The 19,361-nt window shown below is 39.1% G+C and overlaps 1 protein-coding gene and 1 long non-coding RNA gene across 2 annotated transcripts; both read left to right on the forward strand.

Moving 5' to 3' along the window:
• Positions 1–617: 617 nt before the first annotated feature.
• LOC114521017 (mucin-1-like) lies at positions 618–12,186 on the forward strand. The gene is made up of 9 exons (XM_028541407.1): positions 618–761; positions 1,593–1,745; positions 2,207–2,384; positions 2,958–2,978; positions 3,253–3,372; positions 4,178–4,314; positions 5,057–6,011; positions 7,362–7,463; positions 11,849–12,186. Exons 1-9 carry the CDS (start codon positions 651–653, stop codon positions 12,067–12,069), a joined length of 1,998 nt encoding a protein of 665 aa, XP_028397208.1. The 5' UTR covers positions 618–650; the 3' UTR covers positions 12,070–12,186.
• On the forward strand, positions 8,258–10,649 carry LOC114521146. Its single transcript, XR_003686778.1, has 4 exons — positions 8,258–8,589; positions 8,784–9,312; positions 9,412–9,556; positions 9,911–10,649. It is a non-coding gene; the product is annotated as an uncharacterized LOC114521146 (long non-coding RNA).
• Positions 12,187–19,361: the final 7,175 nt, after the last annotated feature.

Consider the following 19,361-nt stretch of genomic DNA (forward strand, 5'->3'; position numbering starts at 1 on the left):
TCTTCCGAGGACGAAAAAATTTGTGATCGGATGTGTTTCCATTCAATAGGAAAAGTATATGAATATATTGTTCCATTTTTCACTTGTCGAACTTTAGAAAAAGCAATTGCTTGTAGCTGAAGCACTGCAACAATTTCGTTGTGCGTTTGTCGTTTTCTTTAAATATTTTGTCTTCAAAAACGCTAAAATATCTTCAAAAGTTGACATCATTTTGTGCTTTGTTATACGACAGTTTGGGCAATATTCTTGCATATCTTTCTTGCATCATAAAACTGACAAAATTGCAAGTCCTTATATATATGCACTCCTCGAGTGCCAATTTTTCAAATATTTTAGCTAAAAGTAATAATTCGATTCGTCTGCCATTTTGGAATATTGAGGAAGCGTGTTGGCCTCAAGAGTGCATGAGGTCACGAGATTTATTTATATGTTAGCGATTTAGTACTTACAGTTTATCTGCAAATTAGTAGAGTTAATTACTTGTAATAGTTCAATAGTGTCAAAATTTTAGGCGGATCTCATCTCTTTATGTCTGTCAAACGAAAAAAGGTTGCCTCAATGGTTGAATCAGGTGGTTACCTCGATTTTGGAAGTTGGGGGGGGAGTGTATCACCGACCCTGATCTTTGTGTAGATGGACTAACCGTCACAATGTGGTTACGTATACAAGCAAAAGATGTCAACTATAATAGCGAATATCAGTACATTATATCATCTGGGGCCGAGGGTGAATCTATGAGAGGGATCGTGTTTTTGCTGAAGGTAAGATGAATTATTTTCGACTAAAAAGACCCCGAGTAGCTATTAATCAGTGTCAATCCGTCTGTAAACCCGCCCGACTACATGGTAACCAAGCGTACTGATTGTCCACTCTATGTTTCCAAGGGTGCGCGCTCGCTCACAGCAGAATACTTAAATGCTGCCTAATAGACGACTTGCGCTTTAGACTAATTTTTCATCGAAGTAAAAAGAAGAAAATACCGTCACAGCTAGAAGGAACGTACTTGATTCGTGCAAATGTAAAGTTTGGCTGTGAAATTTGATAAAATACGGAAAATATAGCCATGCGAAGTTGGCATATTTTGTATACTTTTGTATTACGCGCGGAAATGTGTAACTAATTTAGTTACAAACTTCCGGCCGTAATGCGAAATTATACAAAATCGACAACTTCGCATGACTATATTTTCCGTAATTCACAACAATTCGCACCCAAACTTGGCAGTTTTACTAATTTTAATAAGCTTTTCAGAAAATTTCCTTTTTATCCCAGGAAATTAGTCTAAAGCCGGTTTTCCACAAGCGGTATTTTTCGAGCGAATCGACATTTTACTTTTGTTTCAGAGCTCTCAACTGCAACCATCTGGAACCAATTGCTCAAATACAAAGGAATAAAGTCGCTTCGCGCGAAAAATATCGCTAGTGGAAAACCGGCTTAAAGCGCAAGTCGTCCATTGTAGCTACTTCATTTCCTTCGTTTTTTATCTTTGCAAACCTAGATATGGTTCTCTAGTAGCAGCTTTCCGTTTTCTTCGCAAAACCCGAACACTAGCTGTTGACCCGCGGGTTATATCGAATGTTTACTTTTTTAAGGCAAAAGATGAAATTTATAAGCTGTTAGTCCGCACAACCGCTCAAGCATGGTCAATTACATTGCCGGCTGACCGTATACCAAGCGTATGGTTCAGTTTTGCATTCTCATGGAAAAGAACACTTGGGCTTGCTGTTTATCTCAATGGTTTTAAGGTGGGATTAATTTTTTGGGGCATTTTTGATAAAGTTAACCGTTGCAATTACAGTTAACTATAATAGCCCAGTCGCAATTGTTGGTAGAAGGGTTGGAATTAACTGCAACTTCTTCTGATAAATTCGTAAATAACCAGGCCGTATATAGTAGCCTAAGTACTGACATACATGTGTAAGTATCTAAGTTCGGATGGAAGAGCCTCGACAATAGCATAAAATTTCCATTTTCCACAAACTTTAAACTTTCCAAGAATTTGTTTTTACATTTGATAAGCTCAACTTTAATTCATACCAACTATTCCAACGAAGACCATTAGGATTTTTGTCGCCTGCATGAATATAGATTTTCAAAGTTCACTTTGCCTACACAGGGAATCGGGCAAGCTTTTCCTGTCAAAGAACAAAGACGCTTACCCTTACTGTTACGGACGTCCTAATCGTTTGTACTTTCGTCCCAACAGGTAGAGGAAAATTTAAAGCCGACAAACGTGGAAGGGCCAGATGTATCGAACTCTTTATTCGTTGCTAGACCTGCAACAAGTACAAGTCTGGAGTATCAGACGAAATTCCGTATTGATGATTTCGCCATATTTTATCGCTATATGACCGACCAAGAAGTTCAAGGCGTTTTGTTTGAAGGTATAGTGCATTGAAGGTTTTATTTTGGATGAATAAGCACTTCTAAAGCAGTTTGAGGGCATGCTCCCTCGGGACGTGTTTTAAAAATACCAGAACATATAATCTAGGGGAGGGGATAGCTTGTTGCCGTCTTTTTAGTGCCCCTGGACCCTTGCGTCTGGGGTCGAGACCGTAGGCCGAGTGCAATATTGAAATTTCGAGTACATTGTAAGGTCAGCAAGTGCGTTTATTTGTAAACAAAACACGAACATAAAGTCTTTAACACGTTTAATATACAATCTGAGTTCATTGATTGCTGCATTGAAGATCAAAGCTTCGCTGCAGGCTATCATTTTTAAATAAATCATGACTCTTATGTGTTATTACGAATAAACCATGACTTCATGGGTTATTGTGAATAATTATGATTCCCATGATCTCTCGCCAGGCAACTAGAAACCATGTGATTGATTTTGACCAATCGCGTGAGTAGATTTAGGCTAATGCACGAAGATTGTATATTAATATATAATAGTTTACGTCCACGCATGATTGAACATTGTATGTTGAAAAACGTTTTGTTTCTTGTTTTAGTGGGTGGCTCTCCACCACAAGGTGAGTGTCTGTGCGTATTTATGGTAAAATTCACACCCATTCTTTCAATCATGGTAATATATTCAAACAATATGTTGACAAATTAACGAGGGTACTCGATCTACTTAAGAACCACAAAGCACACCTATGGACTGTTTGGGAAAAAATGCAGTTTTTTTTAATTCAAAAAAAATTTTCGATTCTTCCAAACAATCCGTAAATTCGTGACTACGTTGACCCCGTCAACGTAGATTGGAAAACGGCTTATATATATGTATCTATTTACATTTACGAGGCGCAGATCTATGCACCCCTAATCCATGTAAGCATGGGTCTTGCTCAGTTGATAGTGATACCGCCTCAGGATTTGTTTGTCAGTGTTCACCTGGTTGGACGGGGGACTTGTGTAATCAAGGTGAGATAATAATCTATCTGATAATGAGATGCATGATTTTGTCTAAAATTATCAGTGGCTATCAGTCCACACAAGAGCAATGTCGTGACCTTAAATAGGCTTTTCCCATGCTATCAGAATACTTTATGGCCATTGGAATCATATTAGGAAGGTAAACCATAAATGTTCTATGGTTTTAGATGTGTATTTTTGAGGTTTACAACAGGAGACTGATGAATCAGATATTCATTAATGTCGTTGATATCGCCAGCCGTTAAATATTTTTGCACCAATTATTCCTCACACAAACTCTATACTTTACCCAATTGGGAGTCATTTCTTTGTAACAGTGGCGACACATTATGCAAATGCTGTGTCGGCTATAACATTTTGCTATGATAAATGACATAAGAAAAAGGCATGTTCGAAATAGGTCGTCTTAAATAGATTGTCTTAAAATTTGTTCTTAAAAGAATGTTTTTTAATGAAGTAAAAAACCACCCGAGCTGCCACATTGCTAGACTTGCTACAAGTCGACTCTTTAAACCCACCACGCGTTCCCTTCCCTCGCTTTCGCGACCTCGCTACGCTCGGTCGCTCAAGCTCGCGTATAGGTTTAAAGAGTAGCAAGTCTACCACATTGCCTACAAAATAGACAGCAATGCGCACGCTCAGAGTATTTTTTGCAGCTAAGCAACGTTTTTTTATCAAATGCGCATGCTCAGACTATTATTTCCATACACTTTTTTACGGTATAAAAATTCAGAACAGTATAAAGCAAATGCATAAAACCTTTGCTTATACAAGCACATCAAAACTTTCTTAGATACATCACAAACAATTGGGACACCAGGTGGTCAATCCACACAAACTCCATCTGTTGACAAACCAAGTACTGGTCAAGGACGTCTGGAACCTCCAAACAAATCTCAAAGTCCAGCAACATCGCCTAATGTCCTCAGAGTCCTGCGCAGTCTCCGTCCAACCCAAGACCACCACCGGGCGAAAGCGGGCCTCCTGGACCACTCCAAACACAACAATCTGGAACCCCTTTCTCCCCTAAAAATCCAGCGACGACCCAATCCGTCTCGCAAGTCCAATACCCCACGAGGCCTTCAAACATCCCTCCAGGTGAACCTCAAAATCCATCAACATCTCCTGATATACCAACTCCTGGACAATCCTCCCCTAGCCCTGGCCAATCCCCAACCAAAAGCCCAGGAATCTATCCTGGTGGAAACATCGATCCGGTCCAACAACCATCCACAAGCCCTCGAGGTCCAGGTTCGAGCCATCCAGACCAGGCCCTCTTCCTCCAAGTGCGTCACCAACAGAAAGACCAAAAGGTTGTCCACCGTGCCCCGGTGAGAATAGAGAATGGAGTGTATGATTTATACTTAACAAACATTATAATATACGTACTCGTATACTTAGGCTTAGTTTAGCGTGTTTAGTTTAGGCTTAGTTTAGTGTAGCAAATGCATCGCTACATGGCGGGGTGGGGCCGATGGGGTTGGAAAAGTTGATCAAACTGGGAAAAATAATCTTGCTGTCTTGTGACCAACAGCCAGTGTCTGTTTGGCTGGTAAAACAAGCTCTTACGATCAAATAGAAAAATCGACATTCCTCGACATTTTTAGCGGTATATATGTTTTCAATATGCAAAGTTTGCAACGCTTATAACGTTACAACGTTTTTACGTTAGATAAGCCGAGCGGTAAAGCATCGTCTACCAAATTCCAACACACAAGCAACATCAAGCTCACCTGGAACATCAAACCCGCCTGGAACATCAAACCTACCCGGAAAATCGAACCCACTCGGAACATCAAGCGCACCCGAAACATCAAATCCACCAGAAACAACAAGCCCTCCCGGTACATCAGACCCTCCCGGAACAACAAACCCACCAGAAACAATAAGCCCACCCAGAACATCAAACCTACCCGGAACATCGAATCCACCCGGAACATCAAGCGCACCCGTAACATCAAACCGACCAGAAACAACAAACTCTCCAGGCACATCAAGTCCACCCGGCATATCAAGCCCACCCGGAACATCAAGTCCACCCGGCACATCAAGCCCATCCGGAACATCAAACCCACCCGGAGCATCAAACCCGCCAGGAACATTAAACCCTCCCGGTAAATCAAGCCCACCTGGAACATCAAACCTACCTGGAGCATCAAACCCACCTGGAGCATCAAACCCACCTGGAGCATCAAATCCACCCGGAACATCAAGCCCACCTAGTACATCGAGCGCGCCCGGAACAACAAGCCCACCCGGAACATCAAGCTCACCTGGAACATCAAACCCTTCCAGAACCTCAGGAGAATCCTCCAACGTTCCGGGAACATCGGCATCAAATCTTCCAGGAACTTTAAACCCCACAAACCCCACTAATACGTCTCTAGGTAACCCAGGCACCCCTTCATTAGCACCCAGTTCGCCCCAAGTTCCTACCAATATTCCCAGTAGTTCACCTCAAGGTCCTGGCAATACGCAGAATTTACCAGACGGCCCTCAAGATCTTGGAAAATCTAATGCAAACACATCAAAAACCCCTAGTACGCAAAAGATTCCTAAGACATCTGGCGGGTCTCCAGATGCTCATAAAACTTCTGATAAAACCAAATGCACGCCAATACCTCCAGGTAATCATGAAAAAGCTGATAGGTATTTAGCCAAAGGGTTTTCTTGGGTCTACAGTTTAGGGTGATTAATTCAGTAAAGATACAGTTAGATCACAGTTATAATATACGAGAAATAATTTGAAATTCCTGCCACGAAAACACCCCAACCATACAATTCGAAAGGGTTGCGTGCGTATTATCCTTTCTTTCGGGTCACAAATTCTTTGAAAATCTATCCAATTAAAAAAGTTGCATTTTGATCGGATACTGCACAGTTTTTTTACTAAATATCTTATAGTATATAACTATTATTTATTTAAAGGAATTGACAGCCTCTGAGAGCTAAAAGCTTTGAGAGAAATTGTCATTTCCAACAACTGCACGCTATTGCGGCATTACCTGTGATAAATAGTCGTAGCGCATGCTATAACCCCTGAAGGCTGGCCTACACTTGTACGAACGGTCAGTGCGGCTGATTTAGCGCATGCCCGGTGACTCGAAACTTTTCACTAAGCCGGCCGTCGCGGGTAATTTTTTATACGTATGACAGTAGAACTGTAGTCTACTTTCAAGGCGTCCGTCAACGCGCGAGCCGTGCGTGCGATTTCGGCGCATACGTACGTGCAAGTGGAAGCCGGCGTTTACAGACGAGCAAGTTTTCTATGACAAGTTTTTATGTGACAGGTTTTAATTGTTCGTCTGTACTCCCATGCAACTTTGACAATTTTTTCTATGACAAGTACGCTTGTTCAAAATTAAGTATTCTTGATTTTGAACAAGTGTACTTGTCATAGAAAAAATTGTCAAAGTAAAAATTTCGCTCGTGTGTATGAGCCAACAAAGAAAACTTGTCAAAGTAATGTGAGCACTTGTATGAGTTTGACCAGCGGACTATTGTATTTTGCAGTGGCAGCTAGCGTTAGCGCTGTACGTTTGACTGATTTGGCGATAAAAAACTGCTCTGGTTAAAAGAGAGTTTATGGAATATTAATTCGGAAATCGGCATCATATAGAGAGATAAAAACAAGAACTGAATTGCGTTATTATCACATTGCAATCCTTACGTTATTACATTATTCAGAAATGAAATTCAAAAAATGGCGTCTGTTTGCGCGCTTACGTTTTTCGCTTACGATCACGTACATCGCTAATTGCAAACTATTTTCTCAAAGTAAACTTGTTCACACATTCAGACGAGCAAATAAAACTTTCCAAACTTTCCATTTGTCATTAGAAAATTTGTTGTATACATACACACTGCAATTGCCAATTAAAACTTGTCTTTGTCTTATTACGTTCAACGTCATTCAATTATCTGACAGGTTTTCTGTTTTTGATCTGAGGTTTTGGATGTTAAAAACTTTTTTCCAGGATCAAGTATTTGTTCCTCGGCACCATCACAAAGCCTGGCAGACGCCTCTCACACATACCACTATCAATTGCCACCTATCTTTGGGCCATATGACACCGGAGGTAGGAAAAAGCACACACGTTATAATGATTATAAATGCTACTATATAGCCTAATTTGAAGGGTATGGCTATTCTGCACGTTACCTCTGGTATACCTCTAGATGCCCTTCGTGACGTACATATAGTCAGAAATTTAGTGTTTGGATGGTCTTATCCAAACACGCGGGAATGTTGCAAGAGTTAAGAAAAGTTCCGCACCAGCCGAGGGTGCACTGTAAAAACTGAATGGTTGAAATGACCAAAAAAAAAGGTTGCAACCATATAAAATGGTTGTTTCAACCAATTAAATTGGTTAAAACCAAATTAAAATGGTAGAAATAACCAATAAAAAATTGGTAAAATGGATATGAAAGCTCATATTGGTAAAAACAACCAAATATATTTAGTAGCAACAAATAAAATTTGGTTAAATTGACCAATTAATTTTTGTGGTCAATGGGGTATATTTGTAGACCTCTGGTTCTATGTTCTATTGAATCCAATAGAATATGCTAGAATGCTATAGCACATTCTAAATCCTATGGCTATAGAATATTCTATAGGACTTCTTATGATCTTATGCTATATAGAATTCCATAGCCGTATTCTATAGAATTTACAAATCCTATAGAATATTAAATCTTAAAGTTAAAATTCTCAGCAAAAATCACTCGTTTTGTAAGGACAAATCACACATATTTCACACTTATCTGTAAACTGTTTTCATAATATACCTGTTCGCAGGTTATGTGGCGGGCGTTTTGCCCAAAAAGGACCGCAAGGTTATGTGGGACTTGTATATAACCGACACGCTTTATTTTCAAATTTTGAGCGCGTCTTTGACTCTTTGTCATCGGTTCAAGGTTTTATAGTAGAATTTAGTGAGTTTTTCTTTCGTATTTTAACATAAAATACGCGTTATTTGAATTTGTCAATGAGTAGTCATGCGAAATTGGTGAAACACGCTGGATTAATATGCGAGGAGATCCGGATTATTTGTGAATAGTGACTGTGATCGCGAGGAAGAAGTAATTGTGTCATGGCCATGTGGAATTTCTAAAGTTGATAAGAAAATAATCAAAGGTTCCATTCAACTATCTACAATTTCAACAACAACATGTGTACAGCTAAAGTATTATAATTCAGTGGTGAGTGTGTTTGTATATAGTATATGTTTAATATTGACTATTTTTTCAGATCAGACTTTGTATGGCTGCTGGACACTTTTTCAAAACTTTGTCTAGCTGTCACATGCCTACTAGTATTAATTAAATATGAAATGCCCTCTATATATAACCATGCACTGAGTCATTTAAAAGATTACTTTATTCACTCCATCAAGGCTTCAAGATCACCTTTGAGTGCAAGATTCTTGTGACTGATGCTGAATCAGAAATCCTCAAATTCTGATGCTGAATCAGAAATCCTCAAATTCTGATGCTGAATCAGAAATGGCAAGTATTATTGTATTTATGCTGTCAAAACTCAACAACTGCAAATCCTACTTCTGGTGAATCATATAGATAATATAATATACCTTTTATTTATATCATTATAAATAGGGCTATTACAACTATTTCTGTCAATGCTTTTGCAGTACATTTATAAATTCTATAGCTATATCATCGCATCATGCTAAGAATGAATAAGGTGTCAAATGTTTAAATTTCATATTTACTGTTAAAATTTACAGATTTTCTTATATCCAAACATATTAACCAAAGGTCAAAATTTGGTTTATGCAATTATGGGCATGTCGAGGATGCAAGAACAACTTTGCTCTCATTCCATCCCTGGGAAACTTTCAAATGTCTTTAAAGAAAAGGATGCAAAACCCCAACTCGACCCAGAGAAAATTAAGAGTATATGTGGTAAGTAGTAATTGTTAGTAACTATTTGTGGAAGTTAATATATCTTATATACATATCTTGGTTTAGCTAATTGTTGACTTTTACTTTTTCTGTGTGTAGAGCATCATTTCGATGCACATGTTTAAGATGCCGAAACATTGATTCAAAGAAGCCATCAATGCTGGCTGCTCTGGAAAAGAACAAGAACAAAGATGTCCAACACATTATTGGTCTATTAGAGGATTGTCACCCGAACTAGAAAAAGGTATCTACAGATATATATGTATATAATATACAATGTTGAACTATGCAAATCACATTTATTATGTTGCCTGCTGAATCTTGTAATCAAACTTATTTAATAGAAATTGAAAACCATTGCATCTACACTGCCCCGCTGCATCAGTTGAGGCAGAGAAAGACCTGGACAATTATTTTGGGAAATTGTCCCTGTAAATATTAAACTATAGTTCAAGAGTTATATGTTCAATATGCTCAAGTGGCTGCTTGTCAAGTGTAGGGTCTTGCTCTTTTGTGTCCCAGGATTTTTCCCATATGTAAATGTTTTATTTCCAAGCTTAGGAATATAAAGTTTTATAATTTTTAAATTTTATTTTAGGATGACAGTGGTGTTGAAATTTAGACCATTGTAAAAAAAAGAACATTCCCGAAGTTGCTATTAACTGGATCTCTTGGTGACATCCATTCACTAGACCTTTTGGCTGAAGGCATGGTAGCAATAAAGTTTAAGCAGTTTTCCATCTTAAATGCTGTTGTGTGTTTGCTGACTGCATTGTATGTATCCAACACAGAGAACCCTAAAGATGGAGGTGGGTAGACAAAGAATGTGTTCCTTCTTCTGGACCAGATATTACTACAAACAGACGGAAAAACGAACATTCCAATTGGAGTTAAAAACTTTTTACCGCAGCTTTGAGAACCTGGAAATGACTTAAGTATAGATAGATGAATCCTAGTAAGATAAGTGTTTGAATGTAGTAATTTGTATATATGTATGCAAATAACCATTAGGATAATTTATTTATTATATTAGATCTTTTATAATATATTTGTGTGTTTTGACAAAATTTGATTTGAAGTGCTCTGAATTTCAGGATAATTTAACCAATCTTTAATTGGTTGAAATAATTGGTCAAAAAAACCATTGCACATTGGTTACATTAACCAAATTCAATATAGGTTACATCAACCTATTAAATATTGGTAGATTCAACCAATATTAATATTGGTAATTTTAACCAAAATGAATTTGGTAAAAAAATAACCAAATTTTAATTGGTTGTCCTGGTTGCATCCAGGAGAACCTTTTTTTTTTGGTTGTTTCAACCATTCATTTTTTACAGTGTGATTTTGCGAGCTTTTCTTAATACAAGCATTCCCAAGTGTTTCGATCAGGCCGCCCAAACACGGGAAACCATTAAGTTATTGTTTTAAAAAATAGGAACAATAAGGTGGTGTTCCAAGTTTGATTTCCATAAGCGAATTAAATTTCCGTCTTTGGATAGCCTGATCCAAACACAGGCTTCGAACAATCAGAACAAACGTTATATACATGTTATTTTATAAAGAAAATTGAAGAATATATCATCTTCAAAATCTGATGTGATTATATAAAGAATGGGAAGTCATGATAATATGTAGAAACTTGCCGACTTAAATGAACTAAAAGGGTGATAACTGAGATTTGGAACTCTTTTAACAAAATTTTATATTTTCGATGAAAACATATTTCTGATAAAAATGAGAATTTAAAAAATGACAATTGCATTTCGTCATCAGTTCCCAGCTGTTTCAATTTCGGCAGTACTAAGAATTACTTAAAATAGGCCCTGTTGGAAGAATTTCCAAACTTAAAGATGCGTATGGTAATATATAAATAGGATAGTTTCATCAGACCATGCACAACTAGTCACTGCAATACGTCCTGTAATTTGTACATTATAATGATTTTATCAAATTATAACTTATCAATATAATTATAACTACACTACTGTCAAGCGGTAAGCTAGGATTAAAATGAATTGTAGAGCAATTTCTTTATTTTCTCATCCGCAGGGATGTAAGACGAACTTGAATCTTGTATAATTTAGGCAAAGATTTTATAAAAACTCCTTTAATCACTTTATATATATTCACCTGTAATCTTAGTCCCTGCAAGAGACACACAGGCAATGATTGACTTATCTTCATTATTTCATTAAAAATGTCATTTGCGTAAGATGCTTTTTGCATTTCTTAGAGTTGCTTTTTGCAACATCATAGCTAAATCAAATTAGCTAGGGGCGAAGGGTCTTAATTTAGAAATCATACATACCCTAATTTCAAGCCATGGTCTGAGAAAAATGCGGTCCTCCGGCATGAATCGAATCACGCCCCCCGTGACGCCGGTAAAGCGTCGAGATCAAGACCCCCTACCTTAAAGAAATTATCCTACAGTGAGTGGAATGCCACAAAATCTAACTATATTTAATTCCCTCACCTAAACAAATTGGCGTTACACAGCAAAGTCTCCCAACAATGTTCTTTTGTTATGTAGATGATTATGGCTGCACACCACAGTGTATGAGTGATTGCACATCGGGAGGTTGTTCTGGCGCATGTTGCAGGTCGTGTCCACCCGTATGCAAGAGAGTATGTCGTCCAGATTGCCCGTCCAGATGCTGCGGAAAAAACGCAATAATCCCGCAACGGCGTCACGCAATCGCGAGACCATCCCGCCCGATCACGAGATCGCACCGCGCAACTGTGACTTATTGAAACTTTTGAGGTGCACTGAATTGTTGATAATCACCAAATAGTTGTCGACAACTATAAACCATTTAATATTGCAGCCCGACTTTATTATATTATCATAGGTTCTCTATATTTCTATACATAAGGCTGTTTTATTAAGGTGAAATTTTGTAACAATGACATGTTACGAAGCGATTTAGTATCTTTTAATGGTTATATGCTTTAAACTACCTGCGTAACAAGAACGATAATGGGGGGGGGGGTGAATATTCAGTTTGTAAGTGCAATAGCTTAAAGAAATACGTCGAAATACATATAGAAATACGTCAGGCAGAACTGAATATATTAGTATTCACACCCCCCCCCCAATTATCGTTTTAGTTACGCCACTGACTACCTGGTATCCCCTGGGAAACCTGACCTCTTTATTTTAATATAACTCGGCATCTATAAAACTTAAAGTTATTGAGTTGAAATAAACTCCATTGCATGCGTGGGCTAACTTAAATCTTGACCTAAAGTACAAAATTATTGGATTGACGGAGATACAATAATTTAATTTTGCATGCGACTTTGAAAATTTGTAAAAATATGACCGGCATACTTAAATTAATTGCAAAATACTTGCCACCTCCGTTGAAGGATTTTCATCAGCATATTCTAGTGAAGGTCGTATTTTAGTGCAGTAAGTTGCATAGCCGACTTCCGTAGGAAGATGTGCCTTAATTCCTACACTCCTTGAGATGATATAATATCTTGCTACTTTTACGTGTGATTTCTTTAATGTTAGAATTCCATTTCAGATTACTCTGACAACCAAGCCCAAGTAACTTGAAAATGTCTACTCTTTCAATAATAATACCCGAAATAGAAAGATTGGGAGGTTGCGGAATAGACTTCCCAAAGCAAATCCACACATTCTTCGTTTTTTCGCATTTAATTGCATTTTATTATCATCAGACCAGTTTTTTACCGAATCCAAGACTTGCTGCATGTTACTGCATTTTCCCTGTATAACGCGCCCACTTTGTGTACAATCGTCAGCGTCTTTGTGTGTACTGATTCCTAGGTGTTCAGAAACACAGGTGCCGGTTGTATCATGCATGTAATAAAACGATAGACGTACTTTCAATTTTGAACTTAACCACCGTTTAAGCTAAACGGGCTTGATACATGAAAGCCGGATAGCGCTATTCACCGGAAAGTGATTTTTTCAACCGTTCTAAGACTAAAAGTGCTTGAAAAGCAATAAAATGTCAGCTTTGGAACCAACAATTATTAAACAAAATCCTCGATTTAGGAATACTAAGATTTAATACCAAAGTTATACAAAAAAACGGGCGCTTTTGAATCGATTGAAAAAACACGGTGGATAGCGCTATCTGCATGGCTTTCATACAACTGGCCCCATGCAGGTGTCTAAATCGTCGATGTGTATATTGAATAAGGTTGGGGAAAGTACAGATCCTTGTGGTACTCCAGCAGGACAGCTCTCGGTCGATGATAGTGTTCCATTTATCATAACTTGCTGAGTTCTACCTGATAGGTAGCTTTTAACCCACAGCCAGAAACTTTATTGACATTCATTCGTGCAAGTTTATGCACCAAAATCTAGTGCTCAACTAAATCAAAGGCTTTTTTTAAAGTCTATAAATAGAGCACGAAAGCTGATTTATCACAATGGGTAGCATCTGTAGCATTAAACCATGGTTGTTTGATAGATATCAGAGCTTATGTGATAGAGGGGCCATTAGTAAAGCCACGCTGGCGAGGACGTAATGTGAAATTTTTATAATTTAATTGAAGTTTATTTTCTCTAAAATTTTCGAGATATGTGCATGGTAAGACAGATATTTGCCGAAAGTTATTGTTTACATCATTTGGCGGATATACTTTAGGCACAGGTGTAATAACGCCATGCTTGTAATGACTTGGATACTTGCAACGTTAACTGCTGGCTGTTATAATTTAATAGACTACCAGGCCGGGGATGTGACCCAAACTGTTTCAAAAATATTGGCTGTTGGTTGGTAAATATTTTTAAGAGTTATAGTCTGGTCAGTTTGAACAAAACAGTCAGAAATTGTTAGGTGTATCAAGTCGGCTTGGGACGGGTTGTTCAAATGCAGGTTAAATCTTTATCCCTAGGTTAGTTAAACCTGTGTTGTTCAAAGCGGGGGTTATCCATACGGTTAGTTAACCCAAGGGTTAAAATATTTAACCCATGCAGGATTAAATGTATTTTGAAGCCTAAATTGGATATAAGAGCGCTTTCGATTGGTTGATAAACGAGTGTCAAAACTGTAACCGAGGACGAAATATTGTCAGTCATTTTTGTGTATGGAATTTTGGAAAGTTTCGAAAGGGTTGGCTTTATGTAAAAGGAACATGAAGATAAAAAAGAAGTAAAAATTATATTATGTTTGGGAGAATCATAAAGAATCAAACCTGCGTGGAAGTGTATTAGTAAAAGGTAAAATTATAAAATTAAACTGTGTGTCTTACAAAAAATTGTTGTTGAACTTGGATAAAACAACGTGATGAGCCATCTTAAAGTTGTTATGTTTAAACGAGTGGAAATTTAACCAAAGATCGGCTTAGATATGCTTAAGAGCAGAGTTGTGTTCGTTCAAGGAGCCGATCGAACAGGGACAAAGGATTGCAAGCGTGTGTGCATAAAATGCATTAGTATGTTACGTCATTGGAGTCAGGAGTCAAGGTGTATGTTGGGGACAGTGGGGGTTTATGTGTCAGTCATAATGGTTGTGTGTGGACATCAGAGGTTTAATTGTGTTTTGGTCGTGGGCTGTACTTCATGTAGTATGGTTGGTACGTTGTTATGTTAAATACTTTAGGATGTTCCGTTTGTTGTAATTGTTTGTACTTGTGTTGAATTTTGGTTGGTTTTGTGTTACTTGTGGTGTGTGGGTTTTTTGCGTCTAAGAAAATCCAGGATTTGCTGTTGCGCAGTGGCGTGCTGAGGCTTGTAAATTTACGTTAGCGTATTACTTCATTAGTTATAGAAATAATAGAACATGCGCCAATACACAAGAATAACTCAAGACACAAGTATAATCTCTAATATAATATGCTTCGAATGCAATTCGTATTTACATTCACCAAAACATGAACAACAACGAACCCCGGAAAGCGCGCGAAAGCGCCGGAAGTGAGTCTAACATGCAATACTAATTATCTACTTCATGTAACATGCCACGAGGGTGTGGCGATGGATGATAGAATTGAAAATTCAGCCACCATTGGCCGATGGATGCTCAATCATTAATGGTGCATTTTCCTTTGCAATCAACCTCATACCCTGGGCCTATTTTTGGTATAACAATTTGTTTTTAATTCTAATTTTTTTATGTGATACACTGACACTCCATTTTTCTTTAGGAATCGTGGCGATAGACGGCAGTCAATGGGGCCCTTTGGGACCCCAACAGTTGGGGGCCCTTAGTTCTTGTCCTAACCCTACCTTACGTCCGTTACGCCACTGCTGTTGCGTCTTGTAGTTCAACTGAGACGGAATGTTTGTGTTAGGTGCTGGTTGTTGCTCAGTATTGTTTGTTGATGGGTTTGCTGTCTGCTGTGATTAGGTTGTCGATAGTGGGTTGGGATTCGAAGTTGTGGTGTTCTTGTTAGTGTTATTGTGCTAGTTGTTCCGGATTTGTGGCGGTGTGGTGTGTGGGCTTGCATGAGGGGTTTTGGTTTAGGTCTGTTGGTTGGTGTATGTGTGGAATTTTTGGTTGGTTTGGTATTGTTCTGTATGGTGCCCTATGGGATGAGGTTGTTGGAGTGATTCTAGTATTTGTGTTGTTAAGTCGTTTAAATTTTATGTCGCGATTGTAGGATGGTGCTAAGCAGGCTTGTTTTGTGTATTTGGTTGCAATGGCGCTGGTTTTTATAGTATGTTGTTGGCAGTCGTTTATGCTGTTCTATGTTTGTTTTTTTCTGGTTGTGATAGTCAATGGTTACATTAAGTAGTTCTTGTGAGGCATTCATCCAGGGGCGTACCCAAGGGGGGCGCAAGGGGGGGCGGTCGCCCCAATGGTCTTTGAAACCATTCTTATGAAATGTTTAAATCCAGCGGAATATAAGGAAGGGGGATCAAGTTAGGTAAGCAACGAGTAATCAGTAAATCTAAAGAGATTTTCATGTGTATTGTTCGTTGTTCTAATGTAATAATGACAGAATTTTGCTATTTGTAACCTTACGATTACTTCTAAAAGCTCGTATCAAAATGCGGGAAATGGCGTTTCCAAGCCTTAGAAATCCAAAATTTTCCCCGCGGGAGCATGCCCCCGGACTTTGGTACCTACAATCATGTGCAAAAAATTGAGACACGGTCATGACACCTAGTATCTACCCCCCTCTCCCCCCAAAACAATGTTGTTTCTATGATACCAAGCCATTTGATTTGCCGAAAATATCACTCTCATTGTCAATGGGGGAAGGGGAGAAATAGTCAATAGTTTAACGAATTACGTGACAAAATAGTTGTCAAAATGAAAAGAATGTGTTTAGAATACGTAAAGTCTCATAATTTTTGCACATGATTGTCCATGCCCCCTTGGCTGAAAAAGGCGATCTACATTCAATAAATTTTTCTATAAAGCTATCAATAGCTACCACATATAATTATTCATCGGTAGAGTTTGAGCTAAAAAGATTTAATTAGTGGAAATATAATTTCTAAAGTCGGTTTACATCAAGGTTAATTATTAGCTTTCAGCGGGAAATTTGAATTTTTCATATCGCAACTTAACGGTTATGCAAAATGGCGGTACCAATAGACGAAATTCATAGCAGAAAACCACGGCGTTGCTATTTAATAACATATAGCCAAGCCGATCTTCAAAAATTTCGTACTAGAGAATCGTTTGCTGATGATGTAGTTGAAACCTTTACATCCCCACGAAGCAAATCATCGCCACAACACTGGGCATGTTGCATTGAGAGGCACCAAGATCACGGTGTGACGCGCGATCAAAATGATTGCGTAATTAATGCATGTCGCAATACATAATCATGTAAATAGAATTTGCTAGAGGAACATGATGATTAAGTGATTATAAATCAGACTGGGGCTGGAAGCCGTGCTGTGACTGTGTCTTGCAGGATCTTAGGCGTACGCTACAAATTTGGTGCTCAGCGGTGGGATTTCGATACACCTATAAAATGACTTCAGCAATTCTCCCTGGGAAATTCGAAAGTGGAGATATCGTGGGTTGGCTGAGAGAGTTCGACGCTTGCGCCGAAGCAAATGGCTGGAAAACGGAGGATAAGATAAAGAAACTCCCAGCATTTCTGCGAGGACAGGCAGCTAGTCATTTTTACGCCATCCCAGAAGATGACCGCAAAACCTACGCGGACGCTTCCAAAACATTGAAAGAAGCACTCTGCCCACAAGCCAGCCGAGAAAATTACTTCGCCGAAATCGAAGCACGGATGTTACGATCTGGCGAAGATCCGTCCGTCTTTAGGTGGGAATTGGAGCAAATCCTGCTGAAAGCTCAACCCAATATCGAAGACGCCGCGAAAACGGCACTTTTGACGAGGCAGTTTATGAGAGGCTTGCCAAAACAAATGAAAATCAAACTTTTAGAGTACGATCCGGTGCCTGATGTCTTTTGTGCAACGATATAGAGCTGCATGTCAAGGACTATAAATCAGATATACACGACTCTGCATCTGTGACATCGACCGACGAAAGCAAGGCATGTAGCACGAGCCAGTCGTCCGAGTTGAGTCGTCTTGTATCTCTAGTCTCTGACATGGTGGTCAAACAGCAGCAGATGGAGGACAAAGTTAATCGCCTGGGCCAGTTCGAGCAGAACCAAGTCAACCAACAAGCTCGTCGTTCTCAACTACCGCATGATACGCGACGCGTTACTACAGGGTCATGTTATTCCTGCGGGGAGAGGACATTTTGCCAAGGATTGCGTGAATGGTAGCCCTCGTTCATGGTCTCAACGGCAAAGTCCAGTTAGCGGGAAGCAATTTTACGAATGCAAGGGATATGGACACTTGGCAAGAGACTGTGGAAACCAATTAAACGGGCAAGGGGCGACTCGAAGAGTCTAGGCGGGAACGCAGTCCACCCCGAAGTAAGTAAGAATCTTGATTCTTATTTTCATATTCCTGCCCAACCGTATGTTAAATGTTGCGTTGGCGGTGTAGAAGTCAACGCGCTCATAGATACTGGCTCAATGCGAACATTATTAGCGATAAGATTAAAAAAATAATTGATATGGATTGTAAGAATTTGGACACCTCGGTGTCAGAAAGTTGCAAATCTATAACAGGAGGTAGTTTACAAATATTAGGTCGCATGCCAATAGGTGTTACGTTTTGCAAGAGTACAAGCAAGAGAACGTACGTAGGAAATTTTTTAGTTTGCACGAATATCAGTTACGATTGTGTGCTAGGATGGGACTTCCTGGTCAATAATAATTTAGATTTACGTGGGGAATCTTTTAAGGGGAGTAAGTCGTACCGCTTAGTTGGACCTCATGGGAATCCCTGGTTAGTGCAGTCGGCTGCATGGCACCCAGCGAAGGGAGAGCATCCGGAGCTCTAGAGACAGATACCGAGACCGGCGAAACCCGCGATTGTAAGACCAGCGACACTAATATTTTAACCCAGTCCCAAGTAAGGGCACCAATATTATAGGTCTGAAGAATGATGTGATGGTACCAAGTCGAACTGAAATAATAGTTGAAGGTAGACTACTAAAATCTAGTTCTATTCACCAATAAGTAGAGCCGAGGAAACAGAGTATCAACCTAGTTTACATGTCGCGCATGCCGTCGTCAAACCAGAAAGAGCGTAGTGTCCCCATTCGAATCTTAAATGCTTTGGACAAGCCACTAGAACTATGTCAGGGTTGTAGAATCGCTGAGTTTTCCCCATTAATTTGTTCTCCTAATGCGCGAACGAGTACACATTGTGCGGCAATTCTTCGCACACTGTTGAGGAATTTAAAGAAAAAGCTGCGGAACAAATCAACTCTTCCCTAGGCAATACGGATAGGGACAAATTGATAGAGGTTTTGTCCGCTTACCAGGACGTTTTTGAGGAAAGCTTGGGACACACTCGGGTAGTAACTCATTCAATAAACACAGGTGATAGTCCCCCGATTCGGCATCGTCCACGCCGTTTACCCTACGCGCATCGGGAGGAACCGAGCGACAAATAAATGAAATGTTACAACAGGGCGTTATCCGGCCTAGTACTAGCCCGTGGTCTAGTCCGATTGTGCTTGTACGAAAACGCAATGGGGAATTTCGGTTTTGCGTCGACTACCGTTG

This window comes from Dendronephthya gigantea, unplaced genomic scaffold, assembly GCF_004324835.1.
Source record: "Dendronephthya gigantea isolate DGI-Jeju-01 unplaced genomic scaffold, DenGig_1.0 000019F, whole genome shotgun sequence".
Lineage (NCBI taxonomy): Eukaryota > Metazoa > Cnidaria > Anthozoa > Malacalcyonacea > Nephtheidae > Dendronephthya > Dendronephthya gigantea.

Excerpts from the sequence above, each read along its gene's own strand:
- LOC114521017 (XM_028541407.1), top strand. The coding sequence starts at position 651 with ATGTGGTTACGTATACAAGCAAAAGATGTCAACTATAATAGCGAATAT. Across the intron at positions 2,385-2,957 it reads TCAAGGCGTTTTGTTTGAAG|TGGGTGGCTCTCCACCACAA; the intron begins GTATAGTGCATT and ends TTCTTGTTTTAG. Across the intron at positions 2,979-3,252 it reads GGGTGGCTCTCCACCACAAG|GCGCAGATCTATGCACCCCT; the intron begins GTGAGTGTCTGT and ends TACATTTACGAG.